This window comes from Trachinotus anak, unplaced genomic scaffold (genome assembly GCF_046630095.1).
Source record: "Trachinotus anak isolate AG129_WGS33_773 ecotype Australia unplaced genomic scaffold, CSIRO_AGI_Tana_v1 ptg000008l, whole genome shotgun sequence".
NCBI classification, from domain to species: domain Eukaryota; kingdom Metazoa; phylum Chordata; class Actinopteri; order Carangiformes; family Carangidae; genus Trachinotus; species Trachinotus anak.
In genome coordinates, this window is record NW_027273859.1 from 28,863,311 (window position 1) to 28,882,500 (window position 19,190).

General features: G+C 40.8%; 1 protein-coding gene across 2 annotated transcripts in view; it reads right to left on the reverse strand.

Moving 5' to 3' along the window:
• Positions 1–25: 25 nt before the first annotated feature.
• snx2 (sorting nexin 2) overlaps positions 26–19,190 on the reverse strand; it is a 24,512-nt gene continuing 5,347 nt past the window's right edge. The window contains exons 2-15 of one of the 2 annotated variants that reach the window (XM_071484011.1): positions 18,600–18,699; positions 17,625–17,785; positions 16,604–16,670; positions 15,826–15,869; positions 15,360–15,501; positions 14,883–14,961; positions 13,664–13,739; positions 9,382–9,495; positions 8,839–8,932; positions 8,351–8,556; positions 7,386–7,529; positions 2,471–2,551; positions 2,257–2,328; positions 26–1,603 (exon numbers count right to left, since the gene is read on the reverse strand). In XM_071484011.1, the coding sequence (XP_071340112.1) occupies positions 1,553–1,603; positions 2,257–2,328; positions 2,471–2,551; positions 7,386–7,529; positions 8,351–8,556; positions 8,839–8,932; positions 9,382–9,495; positions 13,664–13,739; positions 14,883–14,961; positions 15,360–15,501; positions 15,826–15,869; positions 16,604–16,670; positions 17,625–17,785; positions 18,600–18,699 (1,431 nt within the window). In that variant the 3' untranslated portion in view covers positions 26–1,552. Of the gene's footprint in view, positions 1,604–2,256; positions 2,329–2,470; positions 2,552–4,662; positions 4,808–7,385; positions 7,530–8,350; positions 8,557–8,838; positions 8,933–9,381; positions 9,496–13,663; positions 13,740–14,882; positions 14,962–15,359; positions 15,502–15,825; positions 15,870–16,603; positions 16,671–17,624; positions 17,786–18,599; positions 18,700–19,190 lie in introns of those variants that run through there. The other variant, XM_071484012.1, reaches the window with a different exon arrangement.

Here is a 19,190-nt window from a genome sequence, read left to right on the forward strand (position 1 = left end):
AATATAGTTCCAAGCAGATCTAAGGAAAAGTATTTGTTTTTATTATTCCAGTAATATTTTTTAAATATTTTTTATTATTCCAGTTCTGTTCTATTGTATTAGCATTCTGGATTTTATACAGTATTTTATCACTTAGATCTGCTTACAACTACGGTAAGGTGCCTTTTAAACCATTTATTAGTTGTTTATATTCTGCTTACAAAAGCATATCAGTAATAAGATATTCTAAATGAAAGGTTGATCGCACTTTCTAGGAGTTTTTGACCACATCCCACAAATTTCATCAGCCAATTTTTTTTCGGTACGACAGGGTGGATTACAGTCTCCCCCAGTGATCGACCACCTGTTATTATATTTGCTGAAGAAGGCAGTTGCATACAGTCAAAAACTGAAAATGCAAGTAAGTGAAGCTTAGGTTTAAAATATTTCATCACAGATATGACACTTAATTTTAAATATCTGTCAGAAAATTACTGGCATCTGCAAATATGTAAAGGGTTCATCAGTTTCAGACTGTACACACTTCTTGCTGGTTCAGTCATATATTGAACCTGAAATGTTATTTTAGTGGAAAAGAAAAAAGCCTAACAAACCATTTAAAGACAAACATGTTTGTAAAAGCAAACAGAAAAATTCCAATCATTTCATACACAACCTTCTTCCTAAAAAGGCTTTTAGTGGCTTTTTAACTTTGACTTTAGATTTTTACGTCTCTCACAACTTACTAAGTATTTTTTTAATTATATCGTAATTGAGTACCACATCATTTTTTGACCTTCGCTGACAATCTAAATTTTGTTTTTTGTATTTTCCTCTTTTTCTTTTTTCTTGGCGGTAATGTGCTTCCATACATCCAAAGACCAAAGTGATGCAGGAAAATGTTTTTTACGTTAGAATGTGGATTTAAAAAAAGACTTTAAATATAAACGTACGGTGAGATTCCTCCACCCACTCACCCTCTCCCCTTCACGTCCGCTGATCAAATCAATTAACAAAGTACTCCGACTGAAATCGTTGACACCATATTAGATTCTGTTTGTGTGGAGAGGAAAGCCGTCACCAGGGTCGTGACCCCTGCTGCGTTCATGTCATACAGAGTTATGATCTTTCATCTTGAAAATAACATTCATTTCAGGTTTCAGGTTCTTGAAATTTTAACTTTTTCTCAGACTTGCTGAATTCTGATATCATCAAGAAGGATGAGACTGAGACGTTGTTGTTAATATTGATGATATTATTGTTAATGCATCAGTCTGGAGAACTTTTGAATTTAACTACTGAGGCCGTCCTGACAACAATTACTCTGACAGGACTTGAACGCAGCACAGTTCAGCAGAAAACACAGAAGAATAGAAGTTGGTGAACAGGAAATTCTGGAGAGTTTTGTTGTTTTTAAACTGCAGAAATGTCACTTGGAGTTGGTTTGCTGCTTCACTTCTCTTCTTCACTCTGGGCGCAAACAGGAGGAGGGGGACCCAAAAGGACAGGTGTATTATGGGTAGTGTAGATTGACCAGAGCCAGTCAGGACTGTCTGTTGTGTATGTGTGGGCTCTATGAGATGGCCTTCGCCTCAGGTAAGAAGGCCTCCCAGTACTTTATCAGCTGCAGGAGAAAAATAAAAAAATACATTTTTCATTCATGTGCCACTACTTTATTCTGGCTGAATTTTCATGTAAATGTGTATTGTTTAAAATTCTGTATGTAAAAAAAGTATATTTTGTATTCCATGGTAAATATTAAATTGCTATATTTTAAAATCAAATTCAAATTTTCATGTTTGAAAATGTACAATTACTGCCAAAATTACAAATCCACTGACAAATAATTTTCAGGGCACTCTTAAGCAAAATAACGCTGCCATCATAAAAATGAAACTGAATGCAAAACTGACTTAAGCATTTAAATCTAAATTCAAATTTAGAATAACTTTATCGTCCATCATAAACTGCATCTGACGTGGCTCAAAAAAGCAAAATGTATGAATTATGTGATAATGTAAATGTTCAATTAATAAAAATGTCAATTTATTTTTATTATGGTTGACTGACAGGTTTAGCAAGAGAGACCTGCCATTATTAAACTTTTTCATTAGATTTAAAAATTTTAATTTTTTATTTTGTGATTTAGATTTCATTAAGATTTAGTTTTAGCAGCCAAACATTTCCATACAAATTAAAGAAAAAAAAAACTATTTTGCAAAATATTATTTTGACTATAGTAAAATAATAATATTAATAATATTGTCTTTGTCTTACCTGCTGTTGTGTCTGAACCAGTGACTCCAGGTATTTGATAATGATTGTTTTAAAGTCCTTCACTCTCTCTTTCTGTTGAAAAATCAAAGTAACATGTCTTTTATTTATGAACATATCAGAATTCAGTTCAAGGTGTCCCTCAGTTCAAAAGATGAACATGTTCACTCGTTCACTCGTTCACTCCCTCACATCCATCTGTGATTATGTTCCTCACCTCAAACCTGCTGACTTCTTTGCGGATGGTTTTGGAGATTTGTTCAAAGTCTCTCTCTCCCTGCTGGACCTTCCCCTCCAGCTGAAAAACACACACAAAGGAAGACAATATTTAATTTGTGTTAAAATCTGCATTTTGCTTCCCTATTTCAGACAAGACCAACAAATGTTGGTCCATTCGGATATTTTGATGAACTGTAAAGTTTCTAAATTTATAGTTTTTTTCTCTCTGTACTGTTTGCTTCTATGCATCTAATGATCTCTGTCTGACCAATACTGAATTTTCAAGGCCGATACAGACATTGATATATTGGTGCTTAAAAAATGATATTTTATGTAAATATTCAACACATATGGTTAAATGACGTCCGTGAAAACTAATCTTTGACATTTAGTTTTCACATTTCAAGTTGAGATTTCTCTCCTCTTGATTTTGGTGTTTATCTCTTAAACATGCAGCTTCTGTTGCAATGAAAAACCCTTTTTTGCTGTAAATTTACAAAATCTGTAGAATAATTAGTTGATGATTAAGTGTATTAATGTAAATACAAGAAGAAATTAGGCGCTGCACCTTAGTATTTGATACTGATTGGGCCACTACATCTGACTGAATTGAAGCTAAGTACTTGTATATATTTGTATCCCTGTAATGAAACGGCTACACAGTGGTGATACTTGGAGTTTAGATGAAGCTTATTAATTGACGTTATTGATATTTACTGAGCTGACACATCAACCGCCTGGTTACATGAAGTGGTGATGAAATTTAATTAGGTTCATTATATGAAGTTGTCACAAATAATAATAATAAAAAAAACAAAACAAACTAAGCTACATGAGTCATGCGGATGCAAATAAACACTTTGACGCGATGATCTCAGTCGTCACGTGAACAGGTTCGTCTGGTATTTTAAATTTCAAGTTAAAATGTTGATGGAAAGATTTTTTAAATTTTATGATTCTGAGGAATTTATTCCAAAATGCAAATTTGAAAATCTGATCTACACTGACAAACTAATTCATGTGACTGTGGATGGTTTGGCAGCTTGAATATAACATAAAAAACGAACCAAAAAATAAAAAAAATCCATGTGACATAATGATAATATTCAACTCAATAATGCTAAACATGAGAACTAAATGGTACAATGAGGCAAATAAAAAGGTGTGAAGCAAGCAGTTAGGTAGGCAGGTAGACACTGCTTCAACAGACAGACAGACAGACAGACAGACGGGGCAGGTCCTACCTCCTCAATCTCCTGGTTGCAGGAAGGCATGGCAGGGAAAATGCAACAAAATTTAAGAGGCTGGAAAAAATGCTCAGAGCTTCCAAAATCATAGAGGAAGATCCAGAGACATGAGCAAACACTGAGGAGAAACAAAACCACTGAAAGGAAAGGAAATCCTCCCTGAGTCACTGCCGTCCTCCGACAGAACGAGCAGCTTTAATCTTCAGGATGCTGTGTAAAGTATTTCTATTTTTTCAGTCACTATTGAGCTGAGAACAAAAACCTCAGCACCGTCTGACAAACTGCTTTGTGTCTTTATTAACACGTTTAGAAAACTGTATTTACTTTTTCTATGTTCAGAAATTACGTTATTTATATCAACTTTGTTTTTCAGTATCTTTTTAAGCCTGGTTCCAGACCTCTGATTCTCTCTGACTTAGTTTATATTGATCAAAATACAGAATTTAAAATGGCTCTATTTTCATATTACTATGAAACTAAGCACATTGAATGTATGGAAGTCACTGCTACAATTAAAATTAAATCATCATGATCACATTGTACAAAATAAAATTTTAAAATCAAATTAAAATTTTCATGTTGTACAAATGTACAATTACTGCCAAATTTTAAAATAAAAAATTTAAAATTAAATTAAAATTTAAAAAATCCATTGACAAAAAAAATAAACAAATCTAAATTCATTATTAGAATAACAACAATCCTCGTGGAGATTTTAAATTTTTATTTTGTGATTTCAATTTCATTGTGATTTGATTTTAATTTTGGCAGCCACACACTTCCATAGAAACTGAAGAAATAAAACTATTATTCTAAATTATATTTATAAAAGAGTATTTTGACTATAATGGTCTATTTTCATATACTGTCAATCTTAAGCTTTGTCAAAAAATGTTGACCAATACTATGTGAAAACTGACCCATATAGAAAAAAATTATTCATTGTATTTTTACATTTAAATTTTTTATTTTAATTAGGCAAAATTCAGACGTTCTGCAGTCATTATGTCCCTGATGTAATCGTGTTACATTCAGTCATTCACCAGCAACATGGCGCTGAGTGGGAACCACGGCTCTGTCTGTCATTACTGTGAAGAAGAAGACAACAGCGATGGAGCAGGAGATGGTGTGAAGCGAAACAGTCGGGCTCCTGTGATGTGTTGAAGCTCTCAGGTCTGACAGAGTCGGACCATTTAACACACAAATATCTGCTCAGTTTAGACCTGGTCCAGGCAGCAGCACTGTTTCTTTAGATCAAGCACCTAAACTGCAAAAAATCATCCCCCACTGATGAATTAAATCTACTTCATTTGTCCGTTTAGTTGCGAAAACCTTTCATTTTAAAATGATATGAAGGAAAAGCAGGAAGTCCTCAGCTTTGAGAAGCTGTGAGGAACTAGAAAATATTTGTCTTTATTTTAACACAGTCATCAAAATGTTCACTTATTTAACAGTTTTGAAATATAAGAATCTAAAAGGACCTTAAATTGGTAGAAGAAATAATTGGCAGGTTTTGACTTTCAGAGAACAGCAGTGTCCCTGCACAGACGCTGATTCACAGCAGCTCTGTTCGAAAGCGTCTGTTGTTTCTGGTTGCTGCCCACAGGGGGCAGTGTGGTGTAATAATCAGACCAGCAGAGACCCTGAACGCACCACTGAGCGGGGACATGTCATCTGAGAGGAGCTGGATGTGTGTGATGTGATTTAGTGCAGAGCTAGTCTTCACTGGAGCAAATTACACCGTTTTTTTCTGGGTTCAGTTTAATTTACTGCATCACTCCCACATTAATTAGATCTGAATATTATGACGTGACCCTAAATGCACAAAACATTGATTTTCTTGGATTTCTGTATCTTCCTCCCTGACAGCAGAGCTGGTTTAACGATGACCTCATGGTGGTGTTTGTCACTTATCCAGCTGTACGGATGAAATAAACAGCAAAGGAACGACTTCCTGACTCTGCAGGGACTCATTTCAAATGTGAACGCAGTCGATTACACAGAACAGTTACTGTCGTTACTATTTTATGACTTTGATCATATAATAGTTTGAGTGAAGCGGAGCAGGTGGAGGTGCTGTGCTCCCACTGCTCCACACATGTGGGCTGTGATCAGAGGAGGAGGAGGAGAAGTTCAGAGGTGAAGCATCGACTGAGATCTTTATGAAAAGGACCTGGTACACAGTGTATATCTACTTATTCTGAAAACAGTTTTAATTCCACTCTGATGAGCTTCATTAAAGGTCCAGTGTTGTATAAACTTTGCTCTTTGTTTCTGGTGTTTCTGAGTATTTCCTCAGTGTGGAGCACGACAGGAAACAGACAACAGAAGAAGAAAACAGCAGCGAGGCAGCAGGAGAGAAGACGACTGCAGAGTTTCTGCTGCTTCCACAGGAGGAGGGTGTTCACACGTTTTACTTCCCTCTGCTTCAGACTTTTTTCTTATTTTTTTTTTTTTTTTAACAAAAACTTGATCTGGACTTTAAAGGTTCATGTGCACAAAAATCACTCTTCAGTGGTGTGAAGAGGTTTTATCTGCAGCATTAATCTTGCATCTGCTGTTCAGCAGGTTTCCAGCAGCAGCAGCAGCAGCGTGAAGTAAAACTCTTTTCTCTTTTTTTGACTTCAGAAAAAGCCGCTGTGTGTTTTCTGTCGGCTGTTGTCAAGGCGTGAACCAAAACCAGACTCCTGACAGGCGGCAAAACTCTTGTCGGCCCCAAATAAATGTTGGTTGTAACTCTACTGCGATCTGTCCTCGTCTGCAGCTTCTGACAGCTTCTCCCCCAAAACTCCCCCGCTCTCCTCCCAGAACCCCACCTCCTCCAGCTCCTCCGCTCTGATACACAGACCCCCGACCACGCCGGCTCTGCCTCTGTGTGTGTGTGTGATCCTGACAGACAGGAGGGTGAATTTGTGTGGTGACAGCTTCAACAGACGCTCTAATAAAGTACTTTTCTCCTCTCTCCTACTCTTGTTTGTCGTTCTGAAAGAAAACAACATTTATCTACAAAAACAAAACAAAAAAAACCGAAGGGAGTTTTCACCCGGCTGAACGGTGAAGGTGCGCTCGTTTTATCTGACTGGACACACCAGCAGCCTCAGACAGAGGAGAGCCCATGATTTTAAACCACACCGTGTATAAACATGTATTATCATTATTATTATTATTATTATTATTATTATTATTATTATTATTATTATTATTATTATTATAAAATGATCAATAATTAATTTTTACTAATTATGAGTCTGGGACAAAAACATTACGTCCATCACTACATGTGATGAAGATGAAAATGTAAGAAGCTGTGACATTAATATCCTCACAGGCTTCAAACCAACTGTCAGAATGTTTTATTCTTCTTACAGTGACTCAACTTCCTGTTCAATAAACCAATAAAATAAAACTAAATCAACACGTTTTCACCTGTGCTTTCATCTTTCATTCCTGTGATGTCACTGAACATGACATTAAAATCTTTATTATTATATTATTAATCATCATTATTATATTATTATATTTATAACTATTACTGCTGATGTTTTAAACAGTCAGATTACTCTACTGGCCTCCTGAACTGGTTTTTTTTTTCCATCTGTCCTGACGATTGTTTCGGTCTGTATCCATCCATCTATGACCCCCCCTCCCCCGCCGACCCCCCCTCACCTCTTTGATCTCGTCTTTAGCCTGCTGCAGCTTGTCTGGTTTGTTGGTGAACTGCAGTTTGGCTTCAGCTTCTCGTTTCTTCTGCAGCAGCATCTGACTGTCCTGCCACTTCTGCCACGTCTTCATACGGTGGTCAAACACACCCTGAACACACACACACACACACACACACACACATTATCTGGACGATGCATTTAAGGAACTTAACTAAAACTGTAAAATGTATCCAAATCTGTTCGTGTCAGTATGAACTGCTTCCTTTTTATTAAAGGATGTAGAATAAAGGAAAATAATGAAACTTGGCTGATGCTCAGTTTTATTTAGTTTAAATTAGTAGAAGCAGCCGAACATTAAATCAACAACAGAAATGTCAAGGATGAGAAAATGAGATTAATATAATATATAGATGATATTTATATATATATATATAACATATAAAGCATATAAATACTTTATACTTTAGATATTAGAAACAACAGCTCACATTTTTAACAATATTCTTAGATTCAAGATTCACTATCTTCAGTCAAAAACACAGTCATCAATAAAACACACAACCCACATTCAAATCTATTCTACTGTCGTCTCTACTGTCCTCTGATGGTCTCTACTCTACAGCTTCACTGTCCTTTATTTCCTCGATTCATCGATTGTGTAGAAAACTCTAGAGAACAGTGAAATCTACAGTTTTGGAGCCAAAGACGTCGAGTCCTTTACAAAGAAGGAAAAACTGTGAATTCTCACGTTAAACTGGAAACATAATTCAACAGACAGACAGACTGCTGATCAACTAATGCAGCTCTACTCTGCTCTCTAACTTCCTGTCTCGTTCCCACCTGGACTCAGGTGTTCGTGCTGCAGCTCAGACAGGAAGTGACATCAGTTAATCACAACAGAGACACTAATAACTAATTTATTAGAGACCCCTGACTCCTCCAGGTTAAAGCCCCCCCCCGTGGTCATACCTTAACGGCAGTGATGAGGCGGACGTAGTCGCCCAGTAACTCGGAGAACAGGTAGAAGTCTGCGTTGGCCTGGTCCTGGTGCAGCTGGTCGATCTTCTCCTCCACCTCGGCCAGCTGGGACAGGGCCCGGGACAGAGCCGTGTGGTCCTCGCTGTTCCCCAACATGGCCGCCGACTTGGCGAACTGCGCCGTGTTCACAGACAGCTCTGGGGAGGGGGGGGGGGGGGGGGGGGGGGGGGGGCAGAATGTACCATGTTACAGGAATCTGCACACTGACAGAGGACAAGTTCAAGGCTTCAGAGCAGTGGTTCCCAACCTGTGGGGCGGGGCCCACTGGTGGGACATGAAGGTATTGCAAGAGAGTGACAATCATTTGTAAAACAGAACAATTTTGGTGAAGATATGTAATTATTAAAAAAGAATAATTATAAAAAAAATAATGTTTTAAATGATTTTCTAAAACTTTCAGAACATTTGAAATCTCCCACCTTTCCTGTGACACACCAGAGACTCCACGCTGGCGTGAAGTTTCCTCAGCTGAACATCCAGGTTCTCAAAATGCTGCTGCTTCTCCTCAAACCACTGAGACACACACACACACACGTCTGTCAGGTTTTATAAAACTTATTTTACTAAACTTAAAAAATCTTAAATTGTTCAAAAAAATTTTCTTCTTCTGTTTCTTCCTGCTTCCTTATTTACATCTTTCCTTTATTCCTTCATTGACTTCCTTCAATGCTTCCTTTTTTTTCTGTCTTCCTTTCGACCGTTATTCCTTATTTTTTTCCTTCTATCTTTTCATGTCTCCTTTCTTTCTTCTCACTACCTTCTTAACTTTCTTTTCTCTGTCCTTCCTTATTTCTTTTTAGCTGTATCTCTATTTTCTTTGAATTTTTCTTCCTTATTTTGATATTTCATTTCTTGTATCATCTCCTTGCTCTCTACTTCCTTATTTCACCTTTCCCTCCCTTAATCCTTCCCTGCTTCCTTTACTGAGACCCTCTCCTCCTCCTCCTCCCTCCTTCACTCACGGCGTCTGATTCGTTCATCTTGATGGTCATCTTGTTGACGGCATCAGCTGCTTTGTTGACCATTCGCAGAAGTCCGGCGCTGCTCAGAGCCTGAGTGCTGACTGCCCGCGGCAACTGGACAACACACACACAAACACACACACAAACAGTGGTTAAACAGGTTAAACAGACAGGTTTTATCTGTGTATTTGATGATATTTCAGTCCGAACCCTCCGTGTCCTCTGACCTGTTTTAACTTCCTTCCTTTTTTCTCATTTCTGTTTCTTATTCTTTGACTCATTGGCATCGTTTCCTTTTTTCAGTTTTCTCTTTAAGTTTTTAATCTTTACCTTTATATATTTTTTTTATTTCTTTTGCCTGTTTCTCTCAGTTTCTCTCTTTTCTTCCGTCTCTTTGTCTCATTTCAAACTGTCCTGTGTTATAATTTGGTATTTGCTCTCTCGCTCGTTGGGAAACTTTCTTCTGTGGGATGTTCAGTTTCTTTCTCTTCCCTGTTTTGTCTTTCTCTCCATCAGGACTGTACCGTAGCTCTGCTCCTTCCTCTCCTCCCCTCTGATTGTGATGTCGCCCACATTTTAGCTCCAGTCAGATTTAATGCAGCTGCTTCATGTGCCGAGCAACTTTCCCAGCTGCAAAAACTGACCCAGAATCAGTCTGAAGACGCCGGACGTCCGTCTGAAAATAGACTCATTTTTCTTCATTTTGGAAAAGTTTATTTTTTTCCTGGACATCCGAGGTTTTCCTCTGACGGTGGAGCAGATTTGCCACCGCCTCCAATCTCATTTAACAGGGGCGGCAGCAGCCAGGGGACGGCTCGGTCCCCGGGGCCCTTGCTGACAGTGGGACGAGGGTAAATGAGCAGAGGCGTGGGGTAAAAATAGCTTTAAATTGTAGCTTGGTCCCATTTGTCCCCCCCCCCCCGCTCCCTCCCTCCCCCCTCCTCCTCTGGTTGTGTTTCATTAAGCGGGCCGGACGGACCGACACGCTCGGTCAAGCGTTGGAGTGATTCATCTGTTAAACCGGTGACATGAGGCCATTTATTCTGGACCCAACGTCTGCCAGGTCCCTCACAACACAATCCCACTAACAGTTAGGAGGGTGGCAGCGAGGGGGGGGCAGGCGAAATGTTACAGAGGATTTAGTGGGAGTGGACAATAAAGTGAGGAAACAGGAGATGCCTCAGGCCCTTAAACCCGGAGGCAGTTTTTGGAGCTCGCAGCAGAGACTCGCTCGTTTGACCTTTTCAGGACGTTTCGCTGCTCGATGAGAAAAAGACGAGACTGAAAAACTGAGACTGAGTTTCTTTTTACCTTTTTTGAGGGAAGGTCATTTGTTTTTTTACCCCATCAGAGGCCAGTCTGTCTGAAATATATCTCAACCACTACTGACCAGATTATTGAGACGTATATTCTGAATATTAAAGATCCAAGTTTTTGTGGTTTCAAGAACCAGAAACCATCTCAGTGTAGTTTTACATCTCCTCTCTCAGGCTTCTCTCTGGAGCTCTAGTAACAACAGGTCAATCAGCCAATCAGAAGAGAGGATCTGAGCCTCTCTTCTGATTGGCTGACTGTTTTCTGAGTGATCCAATACAAATATGGCAGATTCCAGGTAAACACTCAGAGAAATCAAATCCTGCAAGGTTGGATGGTGGGTCCAGGTGGGCGGGGCTTGGGGCATGGCTGAGAGCAGTGACTGCTTTGTTGTGACATCACAAAGTCCCAGAAGTCCTGACGGCTGGTTTTAAGGCTCAGTGTCTGAATACAGGCTGTGTGCATTTCTCTGTGGACTGAGGCTTTGATACTTTCACAGTATTAATATAGAAGCTAGACCTGCTTTATAATCACAAACACATGGACATCTACCTTTAGACTGGATGGAGCTTTAAAGGTCCCCAGAGGATGAATCACACTGACCTCCTGATCTTTCCACTATTACCACCCTGTCGCTCCACTTCCTGTAAACTTTTAAACATTAGTCAAAACTGTGTCTCAGTTGTTCCAGCAGGTGTAACTGAACGTAGAGATTACAGTGTGAAGTCTCATCTTTACAGAGCTTTACAGTGAGTTTCAGCTCTTTGTTCATCTGTCTGGACCCAACTTTCCTGTTGTGGTTGACTTTCACTGCTCTGGTGCATATATATTCAGCCGCAGCAGCAGCTGCTCTCAAAGAAACAGCTGTTTGTCTGAGAGCAGCTGTAAACAGCCACTGTCCACTGCAGCAGACAGACTCAGTCAGAGAGCAGCTGCTGAACACAGAGCAACATTTAGCAGCTAAAGAGTCAGACGTTTCCCTCAGGAGCTGGTGGAGACCAAACACAGAGCTAACAGAGGGAAAACTGGCCTGAGATCCATCAGGACACAAACACCACATGAATCATTGTGTTGTGGTGTTTGTTCAGGTTTAATAATCAGAGAACTACAGTGTGTCGTCGCTGCGGTTCGTAGTATTTCCTGCAACTAACCAACTGACTGCAGAGCAGACAATCTGCCTCCTGTTTCCAGCTGCACGCTCATGTCCACTCTACATGGAGGGTCATGTTCATGTGGACGGAGATTATTTCTGATACGGGGCTGAAACACTCGTCTGGTCGGAGATCGTTCCAGTTTTCAAATGAAAACTAATTTTTGTTGACGTAGCCTCAGAGCACCAGACACTTTCAGTAGAAACCCAGATATCCAGAGAAAATGAAAGGAAGTGATTCATCGGCTCTGGTTATGTTTCCTGACATTAGCCTGATGTGTGCAGACAGCTATTGACTAGCTTTAGCTACGCGGCGGGTATCTGCACACTGTTCATTCGACTACTATGACCTCACCTCGTCTAACAGAGATTATCTCTCCACATTAAACACGAACCGAGAGGGCGGATAAGAGTTGTTTTTTTTTTCCCGACCATCTCTCATGTTCTTGCGATTGTTAAATTCAATCGTGAGCGTGTAGTGCTTCACGTCACGGTTTATGGGACCATAATGAGTCAAGACAGCTAATGTTGCCAGCTGGCTGTGAGTGAAAATACTCGGGTTTGTGCACTTTGTTATAATTCAATTTTCAAAATGTAGACAATTTACTGAACTTAGCAAAAACAAAACTTTGAATTAATTGAATCAGTTTGATTTATCCTGCAATCCTAGCATGACAGTCGCCATCAGTCTCCGAGGTCAGTGCAGCAACGCTTTTCCTCCTAACGAAATCTAGTTTGCAGTTACTGTTCAAATAAATTAAGTTCTCTTATTGATTCAGCAAGGAAGCAAATGGACAAACAATTGTGTTGAGAAACTGAAACTAAAGTTTCACTGCAAACAAACACGTAATCTCATGTCTTCCCTGTGTTTTAACTCCAACCCACTGTTCAGCCTCCAGGTGATCAAGAGCAGGAGTCTGGTCCAAGCTGCTGAAGCTTTTCCTACAGGTTTTGTTGATTTTCTGTAGTGAAGCGTTGAAGCTAACGGTGCAGACTGTGGTACACCGTTACAGGACTAGACTTAAAGGTCCCACACAGTCTAAAGGTAGATGTCCATGTGTTTGTGATTATAAAGCAGGTCTAGGTTCTATATTAATACTGTGAAAGTATCAAAGCCTCAGTCCACAGAGAAATGCACACAGCCTGTATTCAGACACTGAGCCTTAAAACCAGCCGTCAGGACTTCTGGAACTTTGTGATGTCACAACAAAGCAGTCACCGCTCTCTGTTCCAAGCCCCGCCCACCAGCCTTAAAGATCCTTATTTCACTCTTCTTCACTCCTCTGATTGCCTGACTGTTTCCTGAGTGATCTCGTAAAAATACAGCAGATTTCAGGTAAACACTCAGAGAAACCAAATCTTGCAAGGTTGGATAGTTGGTCCAGGTGGGCGGGGCTTTGGGTGCAGCTGAGGGCTGTGACTGCTTTGTTGTGACATCACAAAGTTGCAGAAGTCCATCTACCTTTAGACTGGATGGGACTTTTAAAATTTAAAGAGCCCCAGATCCTCTCTTCTGATTGGCTGACTGACCTGTTGTTACTAGAGCTCCAGAGAGAAACCTGAGAGAGGAGATGTAAAACTACACTGAGATGGTTTTTGGTTCTTAAAACCACAAATATATCTTCTGATGGATATGTTAAATAGTGTAAAATAAAAAGTAAAATATGAACCTTTAACTGAAAAAGGAGCCAGGCTGTTAAAACTGAATGAAAACTGCACAGAAACAAAGACAGATTTGACTGTCTGCTGATAATTGCCAGGTTTGCACGTGACCAGATGTGTTCATGTTCGAGTGAAATGTGTGATTCTGTTATTTACATCGGAGCTCTCCAGAAACTGCAGGACGTCAGGATCCTTCAGCAGGATGGGATGCTTCACTGTTCTCATCAGGTACCTGGAACACAAACAGACACACCAACAGATACTTTTACTTCTGACAGCACTCAGGTTTTTACATCCACTGTTTCCCTCTGATATGTTCGCCTCCTCGCTGGTTGTCGTGGGAAACAAGCTTCTTCTTTGACACTGTTGGCTGATGTCTTCTAAGTAAAGAAACCTGTTTCCTGTTTCAGTGTAAAAGTCTGAAAATAAAAGCTGAACAAAGTCAAAAAAATCAACCTCTGAAGGCTTTTATTTTTAAATGTTAAAACAACATCCTCTCTCTGTAACCAAGCTAACACTTTCATTAATGCAAATCTTTGTCCTCATTAACCTGAAGCTCTGCGTGTCGTCACTCTGTGTGTGTGTGTGTGTGTGTGTGTGTGTGTGTGTGTGTGTGTGTGTGTGTGTGTGTGTGCATCAGTGAGGAGTTCTGCAGCTCTGAGCTCCATCAGCTGTCACTGGCTGACCTTCCTGTCAATCAAACACCATCAGTAAAGGGCAGAAGAATGTCAGCCCCGCCCACCACTCCCTCCACCTCCCTGCTCCTCAGTATTCAACACACACACACACACACACGACCATGTGTGTTTGATGATGATGTATCTAATATTTGTGGTTTAACCTTTTGGCCTGTAAAGTTCTGACCAGGTTGATCTTTACCACACACACACACACACACACACACACACACACACACACACACACACACACACACACACACACACACACACACACACACACACACACACACATTCCCTCTCTCAGTTTCAAGTCATCTGTTCTAACTTTCCTTTCTTTAAATATTTCTTCTCTTATGATGAGAAACGGGACAGTGAGCTACTTGTCCTCTGTGCACGTGACAATAAAGCTTTGAGTCAAGTCAAATGAAATAAATTGTTTGTGTACAACGAAAAAGTTGTACAACGAGCTGAATCCCAGATATTTGTTTCCATTCAATAAAATCAAGTCTCATCATTATTCATCATATTTACTGTCTGATTGATTTAACATCCACTAAAAAAACTAAACTCTCAAATGTCAGAGCGTCCTTGAACGCATCACAGAGGACTGTCTGTGAGGAGGAACTGCTCTGAAAACTGACGGAGAAAAAAACTCTTTAAATTCTGCAGCTGTGTTTGTTTCCCGCTCGTCGTACCTCTCCAGCGCCGACCTCCTCTTCTCCACAAACTCGTTGGACGACTGGTCCTCCTTCCCCACCTTCACCTTGGTCATCCCTGCAGAGGAGGAGACGCTCATCAGCATCACTGATTCACACGCAGCACGACCACAGTCACGACTGATCAACGTTAACACACGCACGATCTGTCGTCACCGACGTTACACACACTTTCCTCCATGTGCACATATATGTGATGAACATTCACAGCTGTGTGTCTCAGTATGTGAAGTGAAACCATTGTGTTAACTAACATCTGGGGAGAGAAACATCTGGAAGATCCTGAATGACCCTCACAGAGCTCTGAACCTCAGGCTACGTTCACAGTAACATGTCTGATCTACATCTGGACAAATGTTTTAGTTCCTGATCAGAAATAAACTCAGTCCACACTCACACCTGAAAACACGTCACATGAGTCCAGCAGAGGGCGTCTTTGGCAGCGGCTTCACTTACCCACAATGCTTTTCTCCGGTGCAGGGGGGACGATGTAGCCTATGTGCAGGTACTTGGAGGCCAGTTTACTGTGCAGACCCAGAAAATCACTGAAACGCCTCTTTACTGAAAACTCATTATGTTTAAACACTGACATGGAGGTCTGGGCAAGAGACAGAGAGACAGAGAGAGAGAGAGAGAGAGTGTAAATAAAACTGAGCAGTTCTCAATCATCCAATCACAATATAACAAGCACCGATAACACAATTTTAGATAATGATTATATTATATTATATTAATATAGGCCTGTTCTCTGTCAGTCTGAATAAAAGATGCTGTGCAGATTTAAAGATGAATATTTAACTTAGAATAAATAGTTAATACAATTCAACAAATTAACTGTTAAATTTTTTTCTTTAAAATTAAAATGAGCTCATGTTCATGCTGCACAGAGACAATGAGAGATAAATAAAATACAATATCTCACCTTGGTGGTCACTTTGTAGGCCATATATGCATTCATCCCATCACCTGAAACCCACACACACAGAAACACACACACACACACACACACACACACACACACACACACACACACACACACACACACACACACACAAAGTTGAGTCCAGCCAGACTGAAGGAAACGACCTGAACTAACTGGTGTTAATCAGTAAAACAAACAGTCGTTGTCGGTTGTGTGTCCTCAGTATCTGACGGAGCTGAATCCTCTCAGAACACCTCGGACTGGATGAACTGGTTTCATGTGTTCTCCTCAGGAAACGGTTTTATTTACTGTCTCATGTTGACACACACATTATCAGCTGCTCAACATCAAACCCTGTACCTGTGCTCAGCCGTGTGTGTGCGTGTGTGTGTGCATGTGTGTGTGTGTGTGTGTGTGTGTGTGTGTGTGTGTGGACAGCCTGCAGGGGGAGCCAGCAGAGCTGCAGCTCCTCAGTTTGTTGCATCAGTGAAACATTAGCTCAGTAATCACTTGGAGCCTGATGAGGATCAGTGTGAGTCTGTGTCCAGTGTGTAAAACATCACTTCCACCACAGGCAGCAGGGAGCACAGAGGGCTGATGGGAAACGTGGTCTTAGTTCGTGGAGACACAAGCACTGAAGCATCATCTAATGTAACATAAACACACATTGTGTTTTATTGCTGCAAAAAGTAACGAGTTGACTGTCGCACTGCTCACTGTTCAAGGAGATTTCAGGACTTTCCAGGACTACAAGGTTGTGATGTCACTGAGAACTCACCAACTTTCTCAGGGTCGGACACTGATATGTGCATGTCGAAGGAATCGCCGCCTTCCTCCTCCTCGATCTGCAGAAACAGAGACACAACAGTTTGTTTCTGCTGCGACGACAACAGACAAACAACCAGGTGAAAGGTTTCCTCCCTCTCTCTTTAATGTGCGTGAAGAGAAAACTGAAAACTTCACGTGTGAACTTTTCCCTCCAGATCAGGCGTCTCCACAGGTGGATCATGAGCTACCTGTAAGCCCCCCCCCCCCTTAACTCCACATCACTATCTGTCAGGTGTCTGCTGCTTCTTCTTCTCTGGTTTCAGTTTGATCGTGTCTGAGTTCAGGTCTGACTGAATCATGACTCAGGTTTTTGACACTCTGAGTTCCAGATGTTTGTGATATTGATCTTTGATGACATGTTAAATGATCTTATTGATCAGATTTGGTGTAACACACATTACTGCACAGATCAGGGTTCAGGTCACATTTAAAAAACAACAAAAGACACTTTATACATGTGACGGAAAAACAGAAAAACATGAAGCACCAGACCAGGCTGGGACTGGTCCAACTATCTGGTGTGGAGACCCAGGTATTTTTAACCTCTGGGAGGGGTTTTCACAAGGCTGATGATCATGATCAATCATCAGCCTGCGAGAAAGAACTGATGAAGCCTCTTGGATGAGAGGTGAAACGTCTTCCTAGACAAATAACCAAGTCCAGTTGCTTTCGATTTAAAACTCCTCCAAACTATGACATGGATAAATGAGAATATTCACAGGCTTATGAAGAAACTGCAGATACCAGATGTGAGGAAATGTGACATGAGGAGCTTTTATTTTGTTAAAGCTCTTAGTTTTAGTTTTCAGTTCTGAGAGAAACTGTGTGACGTCGACCAAGACAAACACGTGTAACATCAACAACATGGAGTCTGGATCACATGTCACACTGCAGTGTGTGTGTGTGTGTGTGTGTGTGTGTGTGTGTGTGTGTGTGTGTGTGTGTGTGTGTGTGCGCGTGTGTGCAGTCACCTCGTCGAAGGACGAGTGTGTGAACATGTCGTCGTGGGCGTGGCCAATGCAGGGGGTGATGACGGAGGTGGGAGGGGTGATGGGGGTGATGGCGGGGGACGGGCCGTCGGACAGCAGGACGTCTCTCTCTGGACTGTCCAACGACACCTCCTCTGTGGCCTCTGCAGAAGAGACAGTCCGTTAGAGTGTGTGTGTGTGTGTGTGCGTGTGTGTGTGTGCGTGTGTGTGCAGACGGCAAAAAGGTTTAATGCATTTACTTGTGTGATTACACACTGCAAACACAAAATCTATACAAAACCAAACAAATCTTACATCCTGTCAGTTTAAATCCTGCAGCTCAGATACTTTCATCAGCTTTATTATCTTATTTTTCACAATCAAACTTTCATTAAAGTGAATATTTCACCACATTATCTGTTGACTTTGTTTCTCTACGACAAAACTTTATTTAAATGTTTTCGTTTTGTTTTTCCATAGAGTCGGGGGACGGTGAGAGACTTTTAGTCCTCTCAAGCTCTATTAACACTGGATCCTACATTTCCCAGAATGCAACCAAACTTTCAACGCCTCCCTGCCTGGTAACGAGCAACATGTTTCAAACATCAGACTCCCAGCTCAGAAAATGTGCTGCGTTCAGGAACAAGGAAGAACAGGAAAAACAACATCATGCTGTAGATTTTATTAAGGAAATGTGCTGTCGAGCCTGTGATGTGAGTCTCTCACTTTTATCAGGTGGTATTTTTACCTCCACTGAGGAGGTTGTGTTTTCACCCATGTTTGTTCTTGTCAGCAGGATTAAGACAAAAGCACTGAAGTGAATCACACCGACCTCGGTGGAGGGACGTGGATCAGGTCAGAGCTTTGGTTCTGATCCAGATCATTTCTCTACATTTGTTTTTCTCTCTAAAGTCTGGTTTATAATATATATATATATATATATAAAAAAAGAGTGTGTGTGTGTGTGTGTGTGTGTACCTGCGAACAGGTCCTCGGGGTCGTCATCAAATAGCAGATCTTGTTTGGGTCCATTTGAGTTGGTGCTGATGTCTTCAGCAGGTAGACTGGCTGGTTCTGACTGCGCACACACACACACACACACACACACACAGGACAGAGGAAGCAAACAATGAGTTTTTAGAAACGTGCTCTCTCTGATGTCAGGCAGAAATAAAAGGTTCCTCTGGGTCTGGATCCTGGATTAGAACCTGATTCCTGAACCACTTCATTAATTAACAGTTAACCTGATGCAGCTGCAGTAGAAGCTGAGTTTCCACTTAAAGGACCCGAGTGTGGACCAGCGTGTGGTTGGATCTGTGAGGGGAGGGGAATTCAATCGGTTGCAATCTGCAAACTCACCACTAGATGCCACTAAATCCCAAACACTGGTTCTGACGTCACAGAGACACAGAATCACTGTGATCCTGATCCAGCAGCCACATCTGTACGGACCCCACGTTTAAGAAAGGAAGAGTGTGTGTGTGTGTCTGTGTCTGTGTGTGTGTGTGTGTGTGTGTGTGTGTCAGCTTCCTGCTGCCGGGGAGGAAGCATCCAGCTGCTCCACAGACT